A 24,419-nucleotide genomic window follows, 5' to 3' on the forward strand; every position below is an offset into this window, starting at 1 on the left:
TGTAAAACCGCAGTGAACTGCGCAGAAAAAACGCGGTAAATCCGCCATAAATCCGCAGCGGTTTAGCACTGCGGATTTATCAAATCTGCAGCGGAAAAATCCGCAGAGGACCAGAATACGTGTGCACATACCGAAACCCTAACCCTAATCGTACCCCTAACCCTACCCCTACCCCTACCCCTAACCCTACCCCTAACCCTAGCCCTAACCCTAACCCTAGCCCTAACCCTAGCCCTAACCCTACCCCTAACCCTAGCCCTAACCCTAACCCTACCCCTAACCCTAACCCAACCCCTAACCCTACCCCTAACCCTAACCCTAACCCTAGCCCTAACCCTAACCCTACCCCTAACCCTAGCCCTAACCCTAACCCTACCCCTAACCCTAACCCTAACCCAACCCCTAACCCTACCCCTAACCCTAACCCTAGCCCTAACCCTAACCCTACCCCTAACCCTACCCCTACCCCTAACCCTAACCCTATTCTAACATTAGTGGGGAAAAAAATTCTTTATTTTTTTATTGTCCCTACCTATGGGGGTGACAAAGGGGGGGGTCATTTATTATTTTTTTTATTTTGATCACTGAGATAGATTATATCTCAGTGATCAAAATGCACTTTGGAACGAATCTGCCGGCCGGCAGATTCGGCGGGCGCACTGCGCATGCGCCCACCATTTTGGAAGATGGCGGCGTCCGGGGAGAAGACGGACGGACCCCGGCAGGATCGGTAAGTATGATAGGGTGGGGTGGGAGCACGGGGGGGGGATCGGAGCATGGGGGGGTGAATCGGAGCGCGGGAGGGGTGGAACGGAGCACGGGGGGGTAGAACGGAGCACGGGGGGATGGAACGGAGCATGGAGGGGGTGGATCGGAGCACGGGGGTGATTAAAGCACGGGGGGAGCGGACAAGAGCACGGGGGGGAGTGGAGCACAGGACAGAGGGGAGCCTGAGCAGTGTACCGGACAGATCGGTAGCTTGGGGGGGGCGATCGGTGGGGTGGGGTGGGGGCACATTAGTATTTTCAGCCATGGCCGATGATATTGCAGCATCGGCCATGGCTGGATTGTAATATTTCACCCGTTATAATAGGTGAAATATTACAAATCGCTCTGATTGGCAGTTTCACTTTCAACAGCCAATCAGAGCGATCGTAGCCATGAGGGGGTGAAGCCACCCCCCTGGGCTAAACTACCACTCCCCCGTCCCTGCAGATCGGGTGAAATGGGAGTTAACCCTTTCACCCGGCCTGCAGGGACGCGATCTTTCCATGACGCCACATAGGCGTCATAGGTCAGATTGGCACCGACTTTCATGACGCCTACGTGTCAAAGGTCGGGAAGGGGTTAAAGATAGGTACACAGGCCGTGTGCAGGCCGCATGCAGAAGTAGGCAGAGCTAGCAGCGGAGGTGTGGCCGAGGGCAGGGCTTCACAGAAGAAGTCCGCAGCCCTCCGCAGCTCCTCAAAATGCTAGTGTGAAACTAGCCTTAGACTGGCATTGTGCTTGCCATTCTTAATAAGCAGGCCATATTTATTAAGAGGCGCACGCTACTTAATACATTAGGCAAATCTCTCAGTTGTTGTGCGCCTCTGGCAGAAATGTACTACACTCAGGGACTGGAGTAAGTAACTGAATTTGATGGGTGGGTGGGTGGGTGGGTGTAGCAACTCCCCTTCCCTCCCATTCACTGCTATACTCATTTTAGTGCAACTGGCTAGGACTGTCATGAAAACACAAAAAAAGCAACATTTTTTTGAAACTTACAAGTTGTGCAAAATGTTTGTGACTTACTAAGCTGTTTTACAACAAAATTCTGGCATAAACACATTAAACAATTAGCTCTAAAGTGTCAAGTTCATGAAAATGCAACATAATATAATTTGCAAAACAGGAAAAAAAAGATATCCATGTTGTAACAAGAAGTTATTTGGTGTCCAAAGAAAAATAGTAAAACCCTATAATAGAGTAAAAATGTGACTTCCATGAACTAATTACATGAGCCCAAGTAATAATAGGTAAGAAAAATTGTTTATGAACCACATTATTAGCTTACCATAACTTATATGGAGAAAAATATTGCAGGACTACACAGTGGTCCCACACGCATTCCTGTTAGCACAGCTTTCCCAGGGGAAAGTAGAGTGGATCAATGGATGCACAACTCAATGAATGAACTACAATTCCAGATATGTCACACTTACACAGATGTCACAGTGGCGGTACTGTAGTCAAGAGCCCATGGGGTCCTGGATTCAGACCCACCAAGGACAACATCTGCAAAGAGCTTGTATGTTCTCCCTGAGATTGTGTGCGTTTCCTCCAGTGGTGGACCCTCCTCTTATCTAAAGAACAAAAGGGATCTCATCCCTCATTGTTTCAGCACATTGAGGCTATGTGCACACGTTGCAGATTATTTGCGGTTTTTTAGCGTTTTTGCACTATAAAAACGCTATAAAACCGCAAATAATCTGCATACATTAAGCATTCCATCATTTATAATGGAATCCGCAATTTTTGTGAACATGATGTGCGTTTTTCCACACTGAAAACGCATTGCAGAAAAATAATGAACATGTTCATTAATTTTGCGTTTTTTTCACGGACTTCCCACTGTCTAATGCATTGGGAAATGTCCGGAAAAAAACGTGCAAAAAACGTGCAAAAAACGCACAAAAACGCACAAAAACGCGCAAAAAAACGCATGCGGATTTCTTGCGGAAATCTGGCAGAAATGTCCGGATTTCCACAGGAATTTTCTGCATGAATTCCTGAATGTGTGCACATAGCCTGACAGTCTTTTTCTGTTAAGAATGTGTAATACAAAAGCAGCCAATTGAGCATGCTCTGTTGTTATATACAGTCATGGCCAAAAGTATTGACACCCCTGCAATTCTGTTAGATAATACTCATTTTCTTCCTGAAAATGATTGCAAACACAAATTATTTGGTATAATTATCTTCATTTAATTTGTCTTAAATGAAAAAAGCACAAAAAGAATTGTCCTAAAGCCAAATTGGATATAATTCCACACCAAACATAAAAAAGGGGGTGGACAAAAGTATTGGCACTGTTCGAAAAATCATGTGATGCTTCTCTAATTTCTAATGAACAACACCTGTAACTTACCTTTGGCACCTAACAGGTGTTGGCAATAACTAAATCACACTTGCAGTTGACTCAACCTCTGTCCTGTGTCCTTGTGTGTACCACATTGAGCATGGAGAAAAGAAAGAAGACCAAAGAACTGTCTGAGGACTTGACAAACCAAATTGTGAGGAAGCATGAGCAATCTCAAGGCTACAAGTCCATCTCTAAAGACCTGAATGTTCCTGTGTCTACCGTGCGGAGTGTCATCAAGAAGTTTAAAGCCCATGGCACTGTGGCTAACCTCCCTAGATGTGGACAGAAAAGAAAAATTGACAAGAGATTTCAACGCAAGATTGTGCGGATGTTGGATAAAGAACCTCGACTAACAGGCAAACAAGTTCAAGCTGCCCTGCAGTCCGAGAGTACAACAGTGTCAACCCGTATTATCTGTCGGCATCTGAATGAAAAGGGACTGTACGGTAGGAGACTCAGGAAGACCCCACTTCTTACCCCGAGACATAAAAAAGCCAGGCTGGAGTTTGCCAAAACTTACCTGAAAAAGCCTAAAACGTTTTGGAAGAATGTTTTCTGGTCAGGAGAAAAAAAGAGGCATTCAAAGAAAAGAACACGGTCTCTACAATCAAACATGGTGGAGGTTCCCTGATGTTTTGGGGTTGCTTTGCTGCCTCTGGCACTGGACTGCTTGACCGTGTGCATGGCTTTATGAAGTCTGAAGACTACCAACAAATTTTGCAGCATAATGTAGGGCCCAGTGTGAGAAAGCTGGGTGTCCCTCAGAGGTCATGGGTCTTCCAGCAGGACAATGACCCAAAACACACTTCAAAAAGCACTAGAAAATGGTTTGAGAGAAAGCACTGTGGAGACTTCTAAGGTGGCCAGCAATGAGTCCAGACCTGAATCCCATAGAACACCTGTGGAGAGATCTAAAAATGGCAGTTTGGAGAAGGCACCCTTCAAATATCAGGGACCTGGAGCAGTTTGCCAAAGAAGAATGGTCTAAAATTCCAGCAGAGCATTGTAAGAAACTCATTAATGGTTACCAGAAGCGGTTGGTCGCAGTTATTTTGGCTAAAGGTTGTGCAACCAAGAATTAGGCTGAGGGTGCCAATACTTTTGTCTGGCCCATTTTGGAGTTTTGTGTGAAATGATCAATGTTTTGCTTTTTGCTTCATTCTCTTTTGTGTTTTTTCATTTAAGACAAATTAATTGAAGATAATAATACCAAAGAATTTGTGATTGCAATCATTTTCAGGAAGAAACTGAGTATTGAATTGCAGGGGTGTCAATACTTTTGGCCATGACTGTATGCCCAATTTATTTGAATTCACCTCTTTACCCCAAGGGTGGTTTGCATGTTAATGACATGGACAATTTTTACAATTCTGACCACTGTCCCTTTAAGAAGTAATAACTCTGGAACGCTTCAATGGATCCTGGTGATTCTGACTCTGTTTTTTTGTGACATATTGTACTTCATAATAGTAAAGTTCTTTAATAAGACTTGCGATTATTTGTGAAAGAAATGGAAATTTGGCAAAAATTGTGAAAATTTTGCAATCTTACAACTTTGCATTTTCAGGCCCTTAACCCTTTTACCCCCAAGGGTGGTTTGCACATTAATGACTAGGCCAATTTTTACAATTCTGACCATTGTCCCTTTATGAGGTTATAACTCTGGAACGCTTCAACGAATCCCTTTGATTCTGACAGTTTTCTCATGACAAACTGTACTTCATGATAGTGGTAAAATTTCTTTGATATTACCTGCGTTTATCTGTGAAAAAAATGGAAATTTGGCAAAAATTTAGAAAATTTTGCAATTTTCCAACTTTGAATTTTTATACAATTAAATCAGAGATATGTCACACAAAATACTTAAAAAGTAACATTTCCCACATGCCTACTTTACATCAGCACTATTTTGGAACCAAATTTTTTTTTGTTAGGGAGTTATAAGGGTTAAAAGTTGACCAGCAGTTTCTCATTTTTGCAACACCATTTTTTTAGGGACCACATCTCATTTGAAGTCATTTTGAGGGGTCTATATGATAGAAAATAACCAAGTGTGACACCATTCTAAAAACTACACCCCTCAAGGTGTTCCAAACCACATTCAAGATGTTTATTAACTCTTTAGGTGTTTCACAGGAATTTTTGGAATGTTTAAAAAAATTTACATTTAGCTTTTTTAACAAACAATTTAACTCAGACCAAAATTTTTTTTATTTTTATATATTGGACCACAAAAGTTGTTGTGCAATTTGTCCTGAGTATGCGGATACTCAATATGTGCAGGTAAACTACTGTTTGGGTGCATGGCAGAGCTCAGAAAGGAAGGAGCGCCTTTTGACTTTTCTATGCAAAATTGGCTGGAATTAAGATAGGACGCCATGTCGCATTTGGAGAGCCCCTAATGTGCCCAAACAGTGGAAACTACCCACAAGTGAAACCATTTTGGAAACTAGACCCCCTATGGAACTTATATAGTTGTGTGGTGAGCACTTTGAACCCCCAAGTGCTTCACAAAATTTTATAACATTGAGCCATAAAAATATAAAATCATTTTTTTTCACAAAAATGATCTTTTCACCCCCAAATTTTTATTTTCCCCCAGGTAACAGGAGAAATTGGACCCCAAAAGTTGTTGTGCAATTTATCCTGAGTATGCTGATACCCCAGATATGGGGGTAAACCACTGTTTGGGCGCATAGCAGAGCTCAGAAGGGAAGGAGCGCAGTTTTACTTTTTTAACGAAAAATTGTCTGAAATTAAGATCGGACGCCATGTCGCATTTGGAGATCCCTTTATGTGCCTAAACAGTGGAATCCCCGGACAATGACACCATTTTGGAAACTAGACACCCTAAGGAACTTATCTAGATGTGTGGTGAGCACTATGATCCCCCAAGTGCTTCACAGAAGTTTTTAACGTAGAAGTGTAAAAATAAAAAATCATTTTTTCACAAAAATGATTTTTCGGCCCCAATTTTCTATTTTTCCAAGGGTAGCAGAAGAAATTGGACCACAAAAGTTATTGTACAATTTGTCATAAGTATGCTGATACCCCAGATGTGGGGATAATCACTGCTTGGGTGCATGGCAGAGCTCAGCTTTTTTTTAGCTCAGAGCTTGTTTTTGAGTGGTCCAATGTCAAGTTTATGGTAGGATGAAATTTGCTGAATTTGTCATGGAAATTTAGAAGTTCTTGTTCGGACTCGGTCCGGATTATTATGATGTCATCGATGTACCTACCATCCTTCCATAAACATTCGACCACTCAAAAATAAAAATCAACTTTCTAGACACCACCATAATAGTCCCAAATGGTTCGTTCCATCAGTGTATCGAAAACCAATTGACCCTCCCACATACCTCAGATGGGATAGCTTCCATCCTAAACACATTAAATGTCCATTGTCTACAGCCAGGCCCTCAGATATAACCATATCTATTACAGTTCTAAGGACAGGGATGAACACCTAACCCAGCTTACAATGTCATTTTTAAATCAAGGTTACATCCCACCTCCATTGATGATCAGATCATTAGGGCCACTAGGATCCCTAGAAGTCACATACTTCAATACAGAAAAAAAGAGGAAAATCATCATTTACCTCTGGTAGTGACCTACAACCCACAGCTTGAAATACTGAGAAAAATGGCTAAGAAACTTCACCATATCCTACACAAGGATGACTGGTTAAAAATGTTATTTAAAGACCCCCCTTGCTATGTTACAGGCAACCTCCTAATTTAAGAAACATCATGATCCAAAGTTCAATGCCCTCAGATTCCCCAAGAGGGACATATCCTTGCAATGGGAGGAGATGCAAAACCTGCATTCATATAGAGAACAACAACAAGATCCAAATTCCCAACACACAGCAGGACTATAAGATCCCCGGGACATTCTTCCAATGTGGTGTATTTAATTCTATGCAATAAATGCCCTGTGGGGGCCTCTATGTTGGAGAAACAGGACAGAGACTGAGAGTAAGGGTACCGTCACACAGTGGCATTTTGATCGCTACGACGGCAGGATCCGTGACGCTACAGCATCGTAACAATATCGCTCCAGCGTCGTAGACTGCTGTCACACTTTGCAATGTACGACGCTGGAGCGATAATTTCATGACGTGTTTGCGATGTAGAAGCCGTTGGTTACTATGCGCACATCGTATACAATATCGTGCACACCTTTGTTACACCATGCGATCATGCCGCCACAGCGGGACACTAGACGACGAAAGAAAGTTTCAAACGATCTGCTACGACGTACGATTCTCAGTGGGGTCCCTGATCGCAGGAGCGTGTCAGACACAGCGAGATCGCTGGAACGTCACGGATATATCGCTGGAACGTCACAAATCGTGCCGTTGTAGCGATCAAAATGCCACTGTGTGACGGTACCCTTAGTCATACAATTACAGGCAAAAAAAAACAAAACATTTACCTGTGACAAAACATTTCTGTTGCCCAGGACACAACATAGACAATATAAAAGTTGCAATTTTGAAAGGAAATTTCAAATCACAGAAACATTACAGGGCTTGGGAATACAAATTCATTACCATCTTTTATACTGTACTGTTCACACAGGACTCAATTTGTCAGGAGGATTTATGGCCCACTACCAAATCTGAGCAATATCCTCCAAAAACAATGAAGGCACCACCAGCCCTTTGATCTCACATGCATATGGTGACCATAGAACTTTCACACCACTTATCTAATCTTACTTAATTAAGGATTCCCTATTTAAGCTCTGTGTTTGTTTATTTAAATGACCATGTATCACACCTGCCTGTGCTCTTTACAGTATATAATTGGGTTTTCTCAAATATCTTCTTTTATCAGCCAGACAAAGAGACATAAGCAGTCTCCAACACTTGTTTTGTTACATCATTCACTATATTTTGTTAAAAGGTATCACACCCACAAGATTCCTATTTTGTTTCTCCCACTGAAAGCACTATATATCTTTTTTTCTACTGGCTAACAAGGTACCAAACCAATTTTTTTTGTTTGAAGTATGATACATTGATACATTGAACAGGACAGGTGATGCATGCTGTCCAAACTGTGGGCAGTATGTACCAACAACTGGCTCTATGATCACAACCAGATATGTTTTACTCTGAAACACTGCGGCATTTCAGATGAAAACATAGTATTAATAGCTGCACGTATCAGACAGGTTGGTCTCCTGCCTGCTGATGATGATTGACAAGCTTATGCCTATACGTGTGTAAATGTGCAACTCGAGAAAATGGAGATGAAACTGTGCTGCCAGTAATAGAAATGCAGTAGAAAAACTTTGAAAGTGTAAATGAGGTCTTTATTTATCAACGCATTTCGAAGAACACTTGCACGCTTTGATAAATAAAAAATGACTTTTGTGGTTTATATTTTATGAAAAATCAGGTGTGCTTCAAAACACATTGATAAATAAAAACCACATTTACACTTTCAAAGTTTTTCTACTGCATTTTTACTACGGGCAGCGTGATTTCATCTCCACTTTCTCTGGATGCCCGTGAAATCTCCTTTTGTTGAACACGCTTTCTTCAGCGCTGCGCAAGGTGTGCAGCGCGGCAGTGGAGAAAATCTCTCTTAGCAGAAGACTTCATCCACTATAAGTTCATGCTCAAAACCTATAACTCTGCCCTTTCTCTGGCCAAACAATCCTACTTCACCACCTTCATCACCTCACTCTCCAACAACCTAAAACGACTTTTTGAAACCTTAAACTCCCTCCTGCAACCTAAAGTACAGGCCCCCAACTCCAATCTCAGTGGTGAGGATCTGGCCACTTATTTCCTAGAAAAAATCAACCACATTCATCAGGATATCTCAGCCCAATCTCCTCAGTGCCTGGATCCCCTTCCCTGCCGCACCTCAAGCTCATTAGACATCTTTGAACCTGTTTCAGAAGAAGAAGTTTCCAAGCTCCTCGCTTCTGCCCGGCCTACAACCTGCAATAGTGACCCCATTCCTTCACCTCTCCTGTAGTCTCTCTCACCAGTGGTCACCACTCACCTGACTAAAATATTTAACCTCTCTCTTTCCTCAGGCATCTTTCCCTCCTCATTTAAATATGCCATCATTACCCCTTTACTTAAAAGCCATCCCTGGACCAGAACTGAACAGCTAACTACAGACCTGTCTCTAACCTTTCCGTCATCTCTAAACTCCTGGAACGCTTGGTCCACTCCTGTCTAATCCGCTATCTCTCAGATAACTCTCTTCTTGACCCCTTACAATCTGGTTTCCGCTTTTTACACTCCACTGAAACTGCCCTCACTAAAGTCTCTAATGATCTAGTAATAACAGCTAAATCCAAAGGTCATTGCTCTCTGCTGATTCTCCTGGATCTATCTGCTGCATTTGATACTGTGGATTACCAGCTCCTTCACACCATGCTCCGCTCCATAGGCCTCAAGGGCACAGCCCTCTCCTGGTTCTCCTCCTACCTCTTTGACCGCTCCTTCACTGTATCTTTTGCCGGCTCCTCTTCCTCTCCTCGTCCCCTTACTATTGGGGTTCCACAGGGCTCAGTCCTGGGCCCCCTCCTCTTCTCTCTATACACTGCCCCTATTGGACAAACAATCAGCAGATTTGGGTTCAAGTACCATCTCTATGCTGACGACACCCAATTATATACTTCTTCCCTCGACATCACCCCTACCCTAATTCAAAATACCAAGGATTGTCTGTCTGCTGTCTCTAACATCATGTCCTCCCTCTATCTGAAACTAAATCTTTCCAAACCTGAACTACTTGCGTTTCTCCCTTCTACTAACCTCACTCTACCCAACATCGAACTCCCAAGCAGCATGCCCGCTGTTTTGGGGTCATATTCGACACCGAACTTTCCTTTACTCTCTATATCCAATTACTCACTCGCTCCTGTCACCTGCATCTTAAAAACATCTCCAGAATCCAACCTTTTCTCACCTTTGAAACTGCTAAGACTCTTATTGTTGCTCTTATTCATTCTTGGCTGGACTACTGCAACTCTCTTCTGATCGGTCTCCCTCTTTCCAAACTTTCTCCTCTCCAATCCATCTTGAATGCGGCAGCCAGGGTCATATTTCTGTCCAACCGCTTCACCGATGCCTCCATCTTGTGCCAGTCATTACACTGGCTACCCATTCGCTACAGGGTCCAGTATAAACTCATCTCTCTCACCCACAAAGCTCTCCACAGTTCTGCACCGCCTTATATCTCCTCTCTCATCTCCATTTATTGCCCTACACGTGCCCTCCGGTCTACATATGACCTAAGACTAACATTCCCCGTAATCCGAACCTTGCTCCTCCGTCTCCAAGACTTCTCTCGTGCTGCGCCAGCTCTCTGGAATGCACTTCCTCAGACGATCAGACTGATACCTAGCCCTGACCTATTCAAGCGTGCTTTAAAAACCCATCTCTTCAAACAAGCCTACCAAATCAACTACTCAGTAAATTAACTTTGTCCTGTTCCCTCCTTCCAAATATTATCTGCATGTGAATCTGCACCCTACTATTCATCTGTCTCCACACCCTCCATGCACATGATAACTGCACTTGATACTTGACTATTGCACTTAAACACACAGGCTGATGACCGGATCATGCAGCTTTATATGAAAATCCCTATTTATTATAATTGCCAGACCTGAAATAACAAGCACTTTTCACCTATTGTGTCCCCCCATTTCCTTGTAGATTGTAAGCTTGCGAGCAGGGACCTCACCCCTAATGTTACTGTTTAAATTGTCTTAACTTGTACTGAATTTATTGTTTGTACATGTCCCCACTTAATTGTAAAGTGTTGCGGAATATGTCGGCGCTATATAAATAAAAATTATTATTATTATTATTATTATCTGAAACAGCCAGTCTCTTCAGCATTCACAAGGGTTGTACCTTTCACAACCTTTGAAGGTTAGCACATTATTTATCTTTATTTTTCTTTTCTAACCCAGATAAGACCCTATTGAGCTCACTATCTTTCCAATTTTTCATCACAATTGTTATACATGTGTGGGCAGAGCCATATCAGTCACTGTCAGCGTACTATTAGAAGCCACTGAGTACCCATCTGTCCAACTAGAAAACAGTGTGTCTCAGTACCCAAAAGCTATTAAAAGTGTGTTTTATGTTGTGGCACTTCAGAGACAAATATACATACAGTAACTGTGAACGCACAGCCAGTGGCTGACAAATGTTGGGGAACAGGCACATTGCCCACTAGCCTTGAGAAGCCTTCATGTAATGTTGTACAGTGAAATGTGTAGTGTGCACTGTGTGATACGTAATGTTATGTGATGTTAAGTTTAATGGCCACAGGATGTCAATAACCTTGTTATAGTCTGCCCAGCCTCAGACAATGAGTGGGGTAAGGTAGAGTGAAGTCCAGGGTTTAGCCCAGAGAGGGAGCTATTCAGCAGGATCAGAAAGGACTTCCTGGTAGTTAGTCTGAAAGAGCCCAGAGTATGCAGAGTAAAGACCTCAAGTCTACAGTGAGCAGTGCTGCATGCAGCGGGTGTCCCTGTGGCAATATAGGAACTACCAGGGCAGATAGTAAGAGCATGTAGGAGAAGAGACAGCAGAGAAGAGAAGCGAGAAGTATCAGAAGACAAAAGTGAAGGGAAGCAAAAGAAATAGAATACGTATATCATTGTAGCTACTAAGCTTCTACAGTAAAGAAAGTCAAGTGCCGCCCTATTGAGACACATCCTTTCCAGCAGAGAAATTACAGGACTATTGTAAACTGGAAACTGAGAGTAGCTGTGAGCAGCTGTAGTGTAACACCACGATTGGTGCGGTTCCCACAGAGGAAAAGGGGCAGTAGAGTTACACCTCGAACCGTGCGGTCTCCAGAGAGGAGAATGAAAGTTTCCAAGATAGTATGTGGGCTATGTAAAGAGTAGAGGAAGTTAAAGTATTTTCAGGGAGGAATGGGATGTGTGTGTTCATGTCACTTGTGGTTAAAGAAACATCATTGAAGATAAATGCCTACTATCTGCTGTATATACAGTGGGGAAATAAGTACTTGATTTAATGCTAAGTTTGCAGGTGTTCCCTAATACAAAGAATGGAGAGATCTGTAATTTGTATCGTAGAGGGGAAAACGTGCAAAATCTGGCAGTGTATCAAATACTTATTTTCCTCAACGTAGTTGATATCAAGTTATTCTTCAGTAATTAGAAGTTTAATTTTAAATGGTGGTCTCCTTTCATGAACTAGTTAACATTTAGTACTGGCAAAACCAGCATCATCTGTTACATGCGGCCAGCATGGGCGTACCGCCCCTACAACACAAGCCCACCCACTGAGCAAGCACTCCCACTTTCATGTAACATGCCCTGGAACAGGAGAATAGTACATAGCCCACAGCTACCATCCCAGTTTGGGCACCATGTATCACCTATCAGTTTCCCTTGAAGCATTTCCCCCAAATACATTGTTAAAAAGCATTTTTAACTTTTTCATTTAAGCATATAATAATTATTCTTTACAATATATCTACGGAAATGTCATCTCAACTTTCAGGAAGTAATTTGACCTGTGAAAAAATCTTTATCAAGGTCATAAGATGATAAGTTTTGGCTTTTTTCCTCTTTTTTTTTTTCTAAAATCAATCTGTGGGTAAAGATCTCCGGTAACTGTGTAACTATGTCATCTCAAATTATCTGAGATGGATTTTTGATGACTGCAATGTTCACATCAGGATCTTACATAGTACCAAAACCACTAAACAAAGATAGCAATTCTGTCTTTAATCAAGGTCCCAGTTGTGCAATGCCAAGGATTTATCCTGTACGTGCAAATCATACCCTAGCACACATTACAAGTTAGGATGCGTGACGTGACATTATGTGAAATATAGATAAGTGCACTTGTTTTGTGATTCGATTCTATAATGCTGAACTTCAGCATGACAATCACTGCAACAGCGAATTTCATAGGAAATAAAGTTATTTAATGATGTTATGTGTTTATTTTAATGCAAAATAACTAGTGTTTGACATAACAGTCTAAAATTCTAAAGCTACTGTATACTTACATTACATTTACTAACACAGATTTTATTATGCTAACCTACAGTATAGCTGCGTTACCTGTTACAATATCCCTTGCATTGAATATTCCCCTTAGTAAAGAAGTGAATTTGATTTTCAAAGCACAATTGAAAATAATTCTTTCATATTTCCTCATGTAAATGCATCATTTCCCCCTCTAAAACATCAGCGTCATTTATATGTAAATACAGTTAGGGCCAGAAATATTTGGACAGTGACACAATTTTCGCGAGTTGGGCTCTGCATGCCACCACATTGGATTTGAAATGAAACCTCTACAACAGAATTCAAGTGCAGATTGTAACGTTTAATTTGAAGGGTTGAACAAAAATATCTGATAGAAAATGTAGGAATTGTACACATTTCTTTACAAACACTCCACATTTTAGGAGGTCAAAAGTAATTGGACAAATAAACATAACCCAAACAAAATATTTTTATTTTCAATATTTTGTTGCAAATCCTTTGGAGGCAATCACTGCCTTAAGTCTGGAACCCATGGACATCACCAAACGCTGGGTTTCCTCCTTCTTAATGCTTTGCCAGGCCTTTACAGCCGCAGCCTTCAGGTCTTGCTTGTTTGTGGGTCTTTCCGTCTTAAGTCTGGATTTGAGCAAGTGAAATGCATGCTCAATTGGGTTTAGATCTGGAGATTGACTTGGCCATTGCAGAATGTTCCACTTTTTGGCACTCATGAACTCCTGGGTAGCTTTGGCTGTATGTTTGGGGTCATTGTCCATCTGTACTATGAAGCGCCGTCCAATCAACTTTGCAGCATTTGGCTGAATCTGGGCTGAAAGTATATCCCGGTACACTTCAGAATTCATCCGGCTACTCTTGTCTGCTCTTATGTCATCAATAAACACAAGTGACCCAGTGCCATTGAAAGCCATGCATGCCCATGCCATCACGTTGCCTCCACCATGTTTTACAGAGGATGTGGTGTGCCTTGGATCATGTGCCGTTCCCTTTCTTCTCCAAACTTTTTTCTTCCCATCATTCTGGTACAGGTTGATCTTTGTCTCATCTGTCCATAGAATACTTTTCCAGAACTGAGCTGGCTTCTTGAGGTGTTTTTCTGCAAATTTAACTCTAGCCTGTCTATTTTTGGTATTGATGAATGGTTTGCATCTAGATGTGAACCCTTTGTATTTACTGTCATGGAGTCTTCTCTTTACTGTTGACTTAGAGACAGATACACCTACTTCACTAAGAGTGTTCTGGACTTCAGTTGATGTTGTGAACGGGTTCTTCTTCACCAAATTAAGTATGCGGCGATCATCCACCACTGTTGTCATCCGTGGACGCCCAGGCCTTTTTGAGTTCCCAAGCTCACCAGTCAATTCCTTTTTTCTCAGAATGTACCCAACTGTTGATTTTGCTACTCCAAGCATGTCTGCTATCTCTCTGATGGATTTTTTCTTTTTTTTCAGCCTCAGGATGTTCTGCTTCACCTCAATTGAGAGTTCCTTTGACCGCATGTTGTCTGCTCACAGCAACAGCTTCCAAATGCAAAACCACACACCTGGAATCCACCCCTGACCTTTTAACTACTTCATTGATTACAGGTTAACGAGGGAGACGCCTTCAGAGTTAATTGCAGCCCTTAGAGTCCATTGCCCAATTACTTTTGGTCCCTTGAAAAAGAGGACGCTATGCATTACAGAGCTATGATTCCTAAACCCTTTCTCCGATTTGGATGTGGAAACTATCATATTGCAGCTGGGAGTGTGCACTTTCAGCCCATATTATATATATAATTGTATTTCTGAACATGTTTTTGTAAACAGCTAAAATAACAAAACTTGTGTCACTGTCCAAATATTTCTGGCCCTAACTGTATGTACTGAATTCTAGATAACTTACTAAGTGGCCGGTAACCTCGGCAATAGGCAGTAAACAATAAAATGAAAACTCTCTCTGTTCTCCTGAAGAGAGAAGATTTTTAATGGTGGGGGGGGCGGAAGTAAATGCAATGTTGCTAGTTTTTACAAGCACAGGGCAATTTTAGAGGACCTTTCACCACGTTTTTAATGTTTATCTGGATACACAATCTAATAGTGGCTGTAGAGCGGAATAGAATATCTGTGTGTTTTTAATGTCACCTCTCCATTGTACAGATATTAACAGTCAAAGTAATTGGCACCCATTGAGTTAACTTTAGTTAAGTCCAAGGGAGTGTTAGATAATGCATACTTTATCATCGGTGTCCCCGATGGGGCTTACAATCTATAATTCCCTATCATTATGTCTTTTGGAATGTGGGAGGAAACCAGAGTACACGGAGGAAACCACACAAACTCTTTGCATATGTTGTCTTTGGTGGGATTTGAACCCAGGACTCCAGTTCAGGGCTGCAGTGCTAACCACTGAGCCACCGTTTCAGCTATGCAGCCTCTATTACATTGTGCTCAACATGAAAAATTTGGTGAAATGTCCTCATTGAGAAGATGAGACAATACCTTTACTCTTAAGTAAAGCTCCTTGTGCAATACTGAATATTAAAAGGCTGGCATATACTGTGTGTGTATATACAGATATACCCTAGCTTTTTTTATGTTCAGTATTAAACATTGGCATTTAAAATCTTTTCAGAAATAAATGGAAAATGATGTAGGACACATCCAAAATCTGGATGGTTGAAATATATTGCTAGTTTACTGATTAACATATTGTATACTGCCCCAAAAAATGAATAAAAGCCTCCCATAGGTTGTTAAAGTGGCACAAAGGCAGATCACAGAACACATTATTATTATTATTTATTTATATAGCACCATTAATTCCATGGTGCTGTACATGAGAAGGGGTTACATCAAAATACAAATTTCACTTACAGTAAACAAAACTAAAAATGACAGACTGGTACAGAGGGAATAGGACACTGCCCTTGAGGGCTTACATTCTACACATCAGAAGTCACAGCGGCCATCAGGCATTTGTGCAAGGAAGCAGAGAGGAGGTGGAGGGCACTACAGAGACTATAACCACTCCTCTGTGGGCGTGATATTGCCTGGCTCAGCATGGTTTCTCCATACCAAGTGCTCGTGTGGTATCCCACAAAGTGGCCATTTCTATGGGATACCGGATATATAGTCTGTTTTCATATAAATGCTGTGAATTTGTTATGTGGACTGTGCATTTTAAATACATTGTGAGAGCTGCTGTCAGGCAGCACAATATGGGCTAATCTTCTCCCCACAGGCTTGATCAGGTGACCCAGTTCTGTTTTAATATGCAAAAGGTTCTGGAAAAATGCCTCAGGGCAGTCAGCTAATGACTGCAGCTCTACAGTCACATAGAAGAGGGGAGGAGCCAAGTCCTTTGAGTTAGTTTTAATTTGAAGTGGCAGTTGGTGGTTGGACATCTTGAGAAGGCAAAGCCATTTTATAGGTGAAGGAATTACCCAATTTCTCCCTGCCTGCTTTGCTTGAAAAAGGGACTGGCACGATAAGGGGAGTTAATAGTCTCCATATGAGGAAGACTGCCATTGCATCTCTAGGAGGAAGAATTACCTCAGGGCAGAAACAGAGCACAGTGCTGAAGAAGAAATATTCAGACTTAATAAAACCAGAGGTTACTAAGATCTGCCTGTCTTCAGGTACACAGCCATTATCAACTGTGAGTGTAATCCTGTACCTCAGTTTCCTGCTGTTTGAAAATAATAATTTGACCCATTACCTTCAGAAAAAAGACTTCCGTTTTAAATTCTTATGGCTGCTTCATGACTGGGGCTCAAATGCACCAACTACTACCACCATCATCATCTTCTGCCTAGAGATAATTACTGTGCGAACATTGTATTGTGGAGTTTCCTGTGTGTGTGTAATTTGAGAAGGAAAGACTCTTCTCCTGACAGAAAGCTTGGCCACCGTAATATACATCATACCCTGTCAGGAGTACAACCCTCAGCCAGACACCATATGAGAATGCCACACTCGACCTTTTGACTAGTTAGGCTACTAAGAATATGCAGCAACACAATATTAAAACACTGATTTTACATTGGGATGGCTATAAAATCAGCATTTAGTGACAAATGCAATGTTGTAATTATTGTATACCAGATGGTGGCCCGATTCTAACGCATCGGGTATTCTAGAATATGTATGTAGTTTATTTATGAAGATATTAGAATAATACAATGAATACACAGAATTTGGCTGGCTGGGCGCGACCAATTAGCAAAGCGTGGTTCAAATCCCGCACCAATTCTTGGCCGGAGAGCACCTGTTGCTGATTGATCGTGGCCGGCCACGTAGTATATGGCACAGCAGCGTAGTATATAGCACAGCCAAGTAGTATATAGCAGCCCACATAGCATATAACACAGCCACGTAGTATATAACACAGCTCAAGTAGTATATAACACAGCCCATGTAGTGTATAACACAACCCACATATTATATAACACAGCCCATGTAGTATATTGCACAGCCACGTAGTATATTGCACAACTCACATAGTATATAGCACAGCCACATAGTACAGTATATAGCACAGCCACATAGTATATAACACAGCCCACGTAGTATATTGCACAGCCACATAGTATGTAGCACAGCCCACGTAGTATATTGCACAGCCCATGTAGTATATTGCACAGCCACGTAGTATTCTGCACAGCCACGTAGCATATTGCACAGCCCACGTAGCATATAGCACAGCTACACAGTATATAGCACAGCTTCACAGTATATAGCACAGCCATGTAGTATATTGCACAGCCCGCGCAGTATATTACACAGCCCATGTAGTGTATAACACAGCCCATGTAGTGTATAACACAGCAATGTAGTATATAACTCAGCCCATGTAGTATATTTCACACCCACGTAGTATGTAGCACAGCCATGTAGTATATTGCACAGCCATGTAGTATATTGCACAGCCACATAGTATATTGCACAGCCAACATAGTATATTGCACAGCCACATATTATATAACACCGCCCACATAGAATATAGCACAGCGACGTAGTATATTGCACAGCCACGTAGTATATAGCACAGCCACGCAGTATATTGTGCAGCCCATGCAGTATATTACACAGCCACGTAATATAAAACACAGCCCATGCAGTATATAACACAGCCACGTAGTCCCACATAGTATATAGCACAGCCAAGTAGTAAAGAGCACAGCCATGTAGTATATAACAAAGCCACGTTGTATATTGCACAGCCGACACAGTATATAATACAGCCAACACAGTATATAGTACAGCCCTCACAGTATATTACAGGCACGTAATATATTACACAGCCCACGTAGTATATTGCACAGCTGACATAGTATATAGCACAGCGACGTAGTATACAACACAGCCAAGTGGTATATTTCACAGCCACAAAGTATATTGCACAGCCATGTAGTATAATGCACAACCACGTATTATATTACACAGTCCAAATAGTATATAACACAGCCCACGTAGTATAACACAGCCACGTAGTATATTACACAGCCGATGCAGTGTATTGCAGAGCCGATGCAGTATACAGCACAGCCCACGTAGTATATTACACAGCCACGTAGCATATTACACAGCCCACGTAGTATATAGCACAGCCATGTATTATATTGCACAGCCGATGCAGTATATAACACAGCCCACGTAGTATATAATACAGCCCATGCAGTATATAACACAGCCCACATAGTGTACAACACAGCCACGTAGTATATAACAACTCACGTAGTATACTGCACAGCCACGTAGTATGTAGTACAGCCCACGTAGTATATTGCACAGCCCACACAGTATACTGCACAGCCCACGCAGTATATTACACAGCTCACGTAGTGTATAACACAGCCCACGTAGTGTATAACACAGCCACGTAGTATATAACACAGCCCACGTAGAAAAATTGCACAGCCCACATAGTATATTGCACAGCCACATAGTATATTGCACAGCCACATAATATATTGTACAGCCACGTAGTATATTGCAGAGCCCACCTAGTATATTGCACAGCCGAAACAGTATATTGCATAGCCATGTAGTATATTGCACAGCCCACGTAGTATATAGCACAACCACGTAGTATATTGCACAGCCACATAGTATATTGCACAGCCACATAGTATATAGAACAGCCACGTAGTATATTGCACAGCCCACGCAGTATATTACACATCCACATAGTATAAAACACAGCCCACGTAGAATATAGCACAGTGACATATTCTATAACACAGCCCATGCAGTATTTAACACAGCCACGTAGTCCCACATAGTATATAGCACAACCAAGTAGTATATAGCACAGCCACGTAGTATATTGCACAGCCACGTAGTATATTGCACAGTCCACGTAGTATATAGCACAGTCCACGTAGTATATAACAGAGCCACATAGCATATTACACAGCCCACGTAGTATATAGCACAGCCACGTAGTATATAGTACAGCCCACGCAGTATATTACAGCCACATAATATATTACACAGCCCACATAGCATATTGCACAGCCGACGTAGTATATAGCACAGCGACATAGTATATAACACAGCCAAGTAGTATATTTCACAGCCACAAATTATATTGCACAGCCACATAGTATATTGCATAGCCACGTAGTATATTGCACAGTTCACCTAGTATATAGCACAGCCCACGTAGTATATAGCACAGCCACGTAGTATATTGCGCAGCCGATGCAGTATATTGCAGAGCCGACCCAGTATATAACACAGCCCATGCAGTATATAGCAGAGCCCACGCAGTATATTACACAGCCACATAGTATATTACACAGCCCACGAGGTATATAGCACAGCCACGTATTATATTGCACAGCCGATGTAGTATTTAACACAGCCCACATAGTATATAACACAGCCCATGCAGTATATAACACAGCCCACGCAGTATATAGCAATGTGGGCACCATATCCCTGTTAACAAAAAGAATTAAAATAAAAAATAGTTATATACTCACCCTCCAACGGCCCCCGGATCCAGACCAGGCCTTTCCCACTCCTCGCGCGCCGCTCCGGTCCCAAGCGGCAATAACATGTGATGATGTAGCGGTCTTGCGAGACCGCTACGTCATCTCCGGTCATTGCGGCAATGCATTCTGGGGACCAGAGCAGCGCGTGAGGAGTGGGAAAGGCCTGAGCTGGATCTGGGGGCCGTCGGAGGGTGAGTATATCATTTTTTTATTTTTTTAACATTATATGTTTTTACTATTGATGCTGCATAAGCAGCATCAATAGTAAAAAGTTGGTCACTCAGAGGGTTAATGGCAGCGTGTAAGGCAGTTTGGTTAACGCTATGTGGGCGCTGACTAGGGGAAGTATGGAGGGGGCACTGACTGCAGGGGAAGAGAGAGGGGCCCATTCGCGGCCGGACTGTTCCCCTTCGCTGATTGGTCATGGCCTCAGGCCGCGACCAATCAGCGATGCGGGATTTCCGTGACAGACAGACAGACAAACAGACGGAAGCGACCCTTAGACAATTATATAGTAGAATGGTAAATCCTGCTGCCAGGTTCCCTTTAATTTTATTGTTTACTTATCGTATAAATGACTGGCCACCTCTGTAATCTATCAGCAGTGGCCAATCTCCTAGAAAAAGAAGCACAGGGTTTGCAAGATCCTTGATATAGAGAATACAAGTGCTGGTCTGAGATTGCCAAATCACTTGATCAATCCATCTTCAGTGTCCTGGAGCTCCTTTAATGATGCAAGGCAAATATGCCTGTGTTTGCAGCATGGAAGAGTGCACAGTTAAGCCCAGTGGCACAGGCATGCTGTTTTTCCAAATCATGAGGAGTTTATAGTCCCCAGGGAGCGGGGAGGAGCGGGGATTGTTCTGCCATTGAAGATATATGATGCAGTAATGATTTTAAAGTTGTATGATTTTCTATAAAAACATACAGTCATACGCCTGGAATCAGAACTTAAAAGCGTTCTCCTCTTTGGATAAGGGGTTCTACTTTTTGCTATAGGAGAACTTTAACCCCTTCATGACCTTGGGATTTTTCATTTTTCCGTGTTCGTTTTTCACTCCCCTCCTTCCCAGAGCCATAACTTTTTTATTTTTCTGTCAATTTGGCCATGTGAGGGCTTATTTTTTGCGGGACGAGTAGTACTTTTGAACGACATCATTGGTTTTAGCATGTCATGTACTAGAAAATGGGAAAAAAATTCCAAGTGCGGTGAAATTGCAAAAAAAGTGCAATCCCACACCGGTTTTATGTTTGGCTTTTTTGCTAGGTTCACTAAATGCTAAAACTGACCTGCCATTATGATTCTCCAGGTCAGTACAAGTTCATAGACACCTAACATGACTAGGTTATTTTTTACCTAAGTGGTGAAAAAAAATTCTAAACTTTGCTAAAAAAAAAAAAAAAATTGCGCCATTTTCCGATACTTGTAGCGTCTCCATTTTTCATGATCTGGGGTCGATTGAGGGCTTATTGTTTGCGTGCCGAGATGACGTTTTTAATGATAGCATTTTGGTGCAGATACGTTCTTTTGATCGCCCGTCATTGCATTTTAATGCAATGTCGTGGCGACCAAAAAAACGTAATTCTGGCGTTTCGCATTTTTTCTTGCTACGCCGTTTAGTGATCAGGTTAATGCTTTTTTTATTTGATAGATCAGGCGATTCTGAGCACGGCGATATCAAATATGTGTAGATTTGATTTTTTTTTAATTCATTTATTTTGATTGAAAGGGGGGTGATTTTAACTTTTATATTTTTTTTTTCACATTTTTTTTAACTTTTTTTTTTTTTTACTTTTGCCATGCTTCAATAGCCTCCATGGGAGGCTAGAAGCTGGCATAGCACGATCGGCTCTGCTACATAGCAGCGATCTGCTGATCGTTGCTATGTAGCTGAAAATCAGGTGTGCTGTGAGCGCCGACCACAAGGTGGCGCTCACAGCTGCCAGGGATCAGTAACCATAGAGGTCTCAAGGACCTCTATGGTTACTCTTCTGAAGCATCGCCGGCCTCCGATCATGTGACGGGGGTCGGCGATGCGATCATTTCCGGCCGCCCGGCCGGAAGTGGTAGTTAAATGCCGCTGTCTGCGTTTGACAGCGGCATTTAACTAGTTAATAGGTGCGGGCAGATCGCGATTCTGCCCACGCCTATTACAGGCACGTGTCAGCTGTTCAAAACAGCTGACATGTCCCAGCTTTGATGCAGGCTCACCGCGGAGCCCTGCATCAAAGCAGGGGATCTGACCTCGGACGTACTATCCCGTTCGAGGTCAGAAAGGGGTTAATAAGTACATTATAAAGATGGCCCACAATGTTCAACTATAATGTATGAGAGGATTCATCAACAAATGGTCAATTCCCCTAATCTGCTTCCTCTCACTAATAAATGAGAGAAGCATGGAAATCTGACTTATTTAACAGAAAAAGCTCTAATAGGCTATTTCCTATACCTTAAATAGCTGATGGCCAAATTTAATTGTCTTGAATTCCACATACACATAAAGATTTACTTTGGCCAACCATTCATGGTGAGGAGAGAAGAGAAAGTCACTGCCAGACACATTTGCTAGGCAGGTTATCTAGCGGGACAATGAAAAAAATCAAGTGGTTGAATTCAAACTGGCTGATCCTCCTCAGCTTGAACATCATCTATTAGGAGGCCGCCATGCACATTGGAAATTGACCTCCAGTCTAATTTGTATAAATGACTCAAGGGTTTCGAAAAAAATTTTTGGACATCTATGGACCACAGATTAGGGTGGAAAAGGATTTGCATAGGGTAAGACTTAATTTGCAGTACAACTGACTTGGAATAAGTTATAGGCTTATTAACCATCACAAGTATTTTCTCCACTTATTTTAGTTTCTTTCCAAGTCTTTAAAATTTACAGTATATTTGAAAGATATTCAGATTTAGCTATGACCTCGGCTACAACATCAACAATATAGGCTGTAGACTCAACTGGGGCATAGGAAATTGTGAAAAATATGATTGTCTGCATAGTTGTGCATAATGTGTCAGCACTAGTATAAAATACTAATAATGTTTTTCTAGCTATGCATTTTGTGTGAGTCATCTGCATTTTAAAGGTGACACAAGCATAAGATCAGTAAAGTGTATGGAATAATGCAATGTACTGTGCATTCAGTATGCATCCCATAATTGGAAGTTCCAGTTGTCTTTGATCATCGGCAGACATATTGCGTTCTCATGTACTTTTGCCCTTTCGGAAGCGCCTACTTTATCACCGCACAGTATATTTGTTGCATGCAAGTATAAAGAAAAGCTACATCTAGGTTTGCCTTCAAACTTACTTTACAATGTCTCCTTCCAAACCAATCACTCGTTTAATAATCTTCTGTTCTGGGTTCTTTGGAGACCTGCAGAAGAAAAGGAATATGATCATGTAATCAATGATTAATGAAGCATTGGGAAATAAATGAAGAAGTGCTCAATAAGGCAGACAATACAGAAATAGGTTTTCCACTCTTGTATTGTATCAATCCAGTTTATGCTTGTTTGACATGATGCCAGATTATAATGAAGAGAAATGTATGCCTTACTTACCCAAATTATTACACACATGTGATGTGCCGTACCTGACCACATAGCATAATAATATTAGGACACCCTCAAGAAGAGCATTTTATAAAGTAAAAACACATTTAGTATTCTGTACTGACATACTGATGTATAAATTATTGACATCCATCTAATTATTGCCATTCATGCCACCCTGCATGTAATAAATATTTCTAAGAAATATGCATCTGAAAATAGAACATTGATTTGCTAACAGCATACTCGAAAGTTAAGAAGCAAATGTAAAGTTCATAGTTTGACGACAGGATTATAATAACACCATATATGAAAACATTTAATATATGTGCTGCACCATTAAAAAACAAACAAAAGAAAATTTTGATGTTTTTGGAGAACCTTGATCCCCTGTTACAGTTTGTTTAAACCCTTAACCAGAAAGGGTGGTTTGCATGTAAATGACCGGGCCAATTTTTACAGTTCTGACCACTGTCCTTTTATAGAGGTAATAACTCTGGAACGCTTCCATTGATCCCAGTGATTCTGACAATGTTTTCTTGTGACATATTTTACTTCATGTTAGTGGTAACATTTCTTTGATATAACTTGCGTTTATTTGTGAAAAAAATTGAAATTTGGCAAAAATTTTGAACATTTTGCCATTTTCCAACTTTTCGCCATTTTCCAACTTTTCATGCCCTTAAATCACAGAGATATGTCACACAAAATACTTA

The 24,419-nt window shown here is 41.5% G+C and overlaps 1 protein-coding gene across 1 annotated transcript in view; it reads right to left on the bottom strand.

Annotated features, from left to right (window-relative positions):
* The window catches only part of IMMP2L (inner mitochondrial membrane peptidase subunit 2), a 1,988,725-nt gene that overhangs the window by 738,173 nt on the left and 1,226,133 nt on the right, over positions 1–24,419 (bottom strand). Inside the window, exon 4 of the mRNA XM_069764790.1 lies at positions 23,460–23,525. Coding sequence (XP_069620891.1) covers positions 23,460–23,525 — 66 coding nt within the window. The remainder of the gene's footprint in view (positions 1–23,459; positions 23,526–24,419) is intronic.

Source organism: Ranitomeya imitator, chromosome 4 (genome assembly GCF_032444005.1).
Source record: "Ranitomeya imitator isolate aRanImi1 chromosome 4, aRanImi1.pri, whole genome shotgun sequence".
In the NCBI taxonomy this organism is placed as follows: Eukaryota; Metazoa; Chordata; class Amphibia; order Anura; family Dendrobatidae; genus Ranitomeya; species Ranitomeya imitator.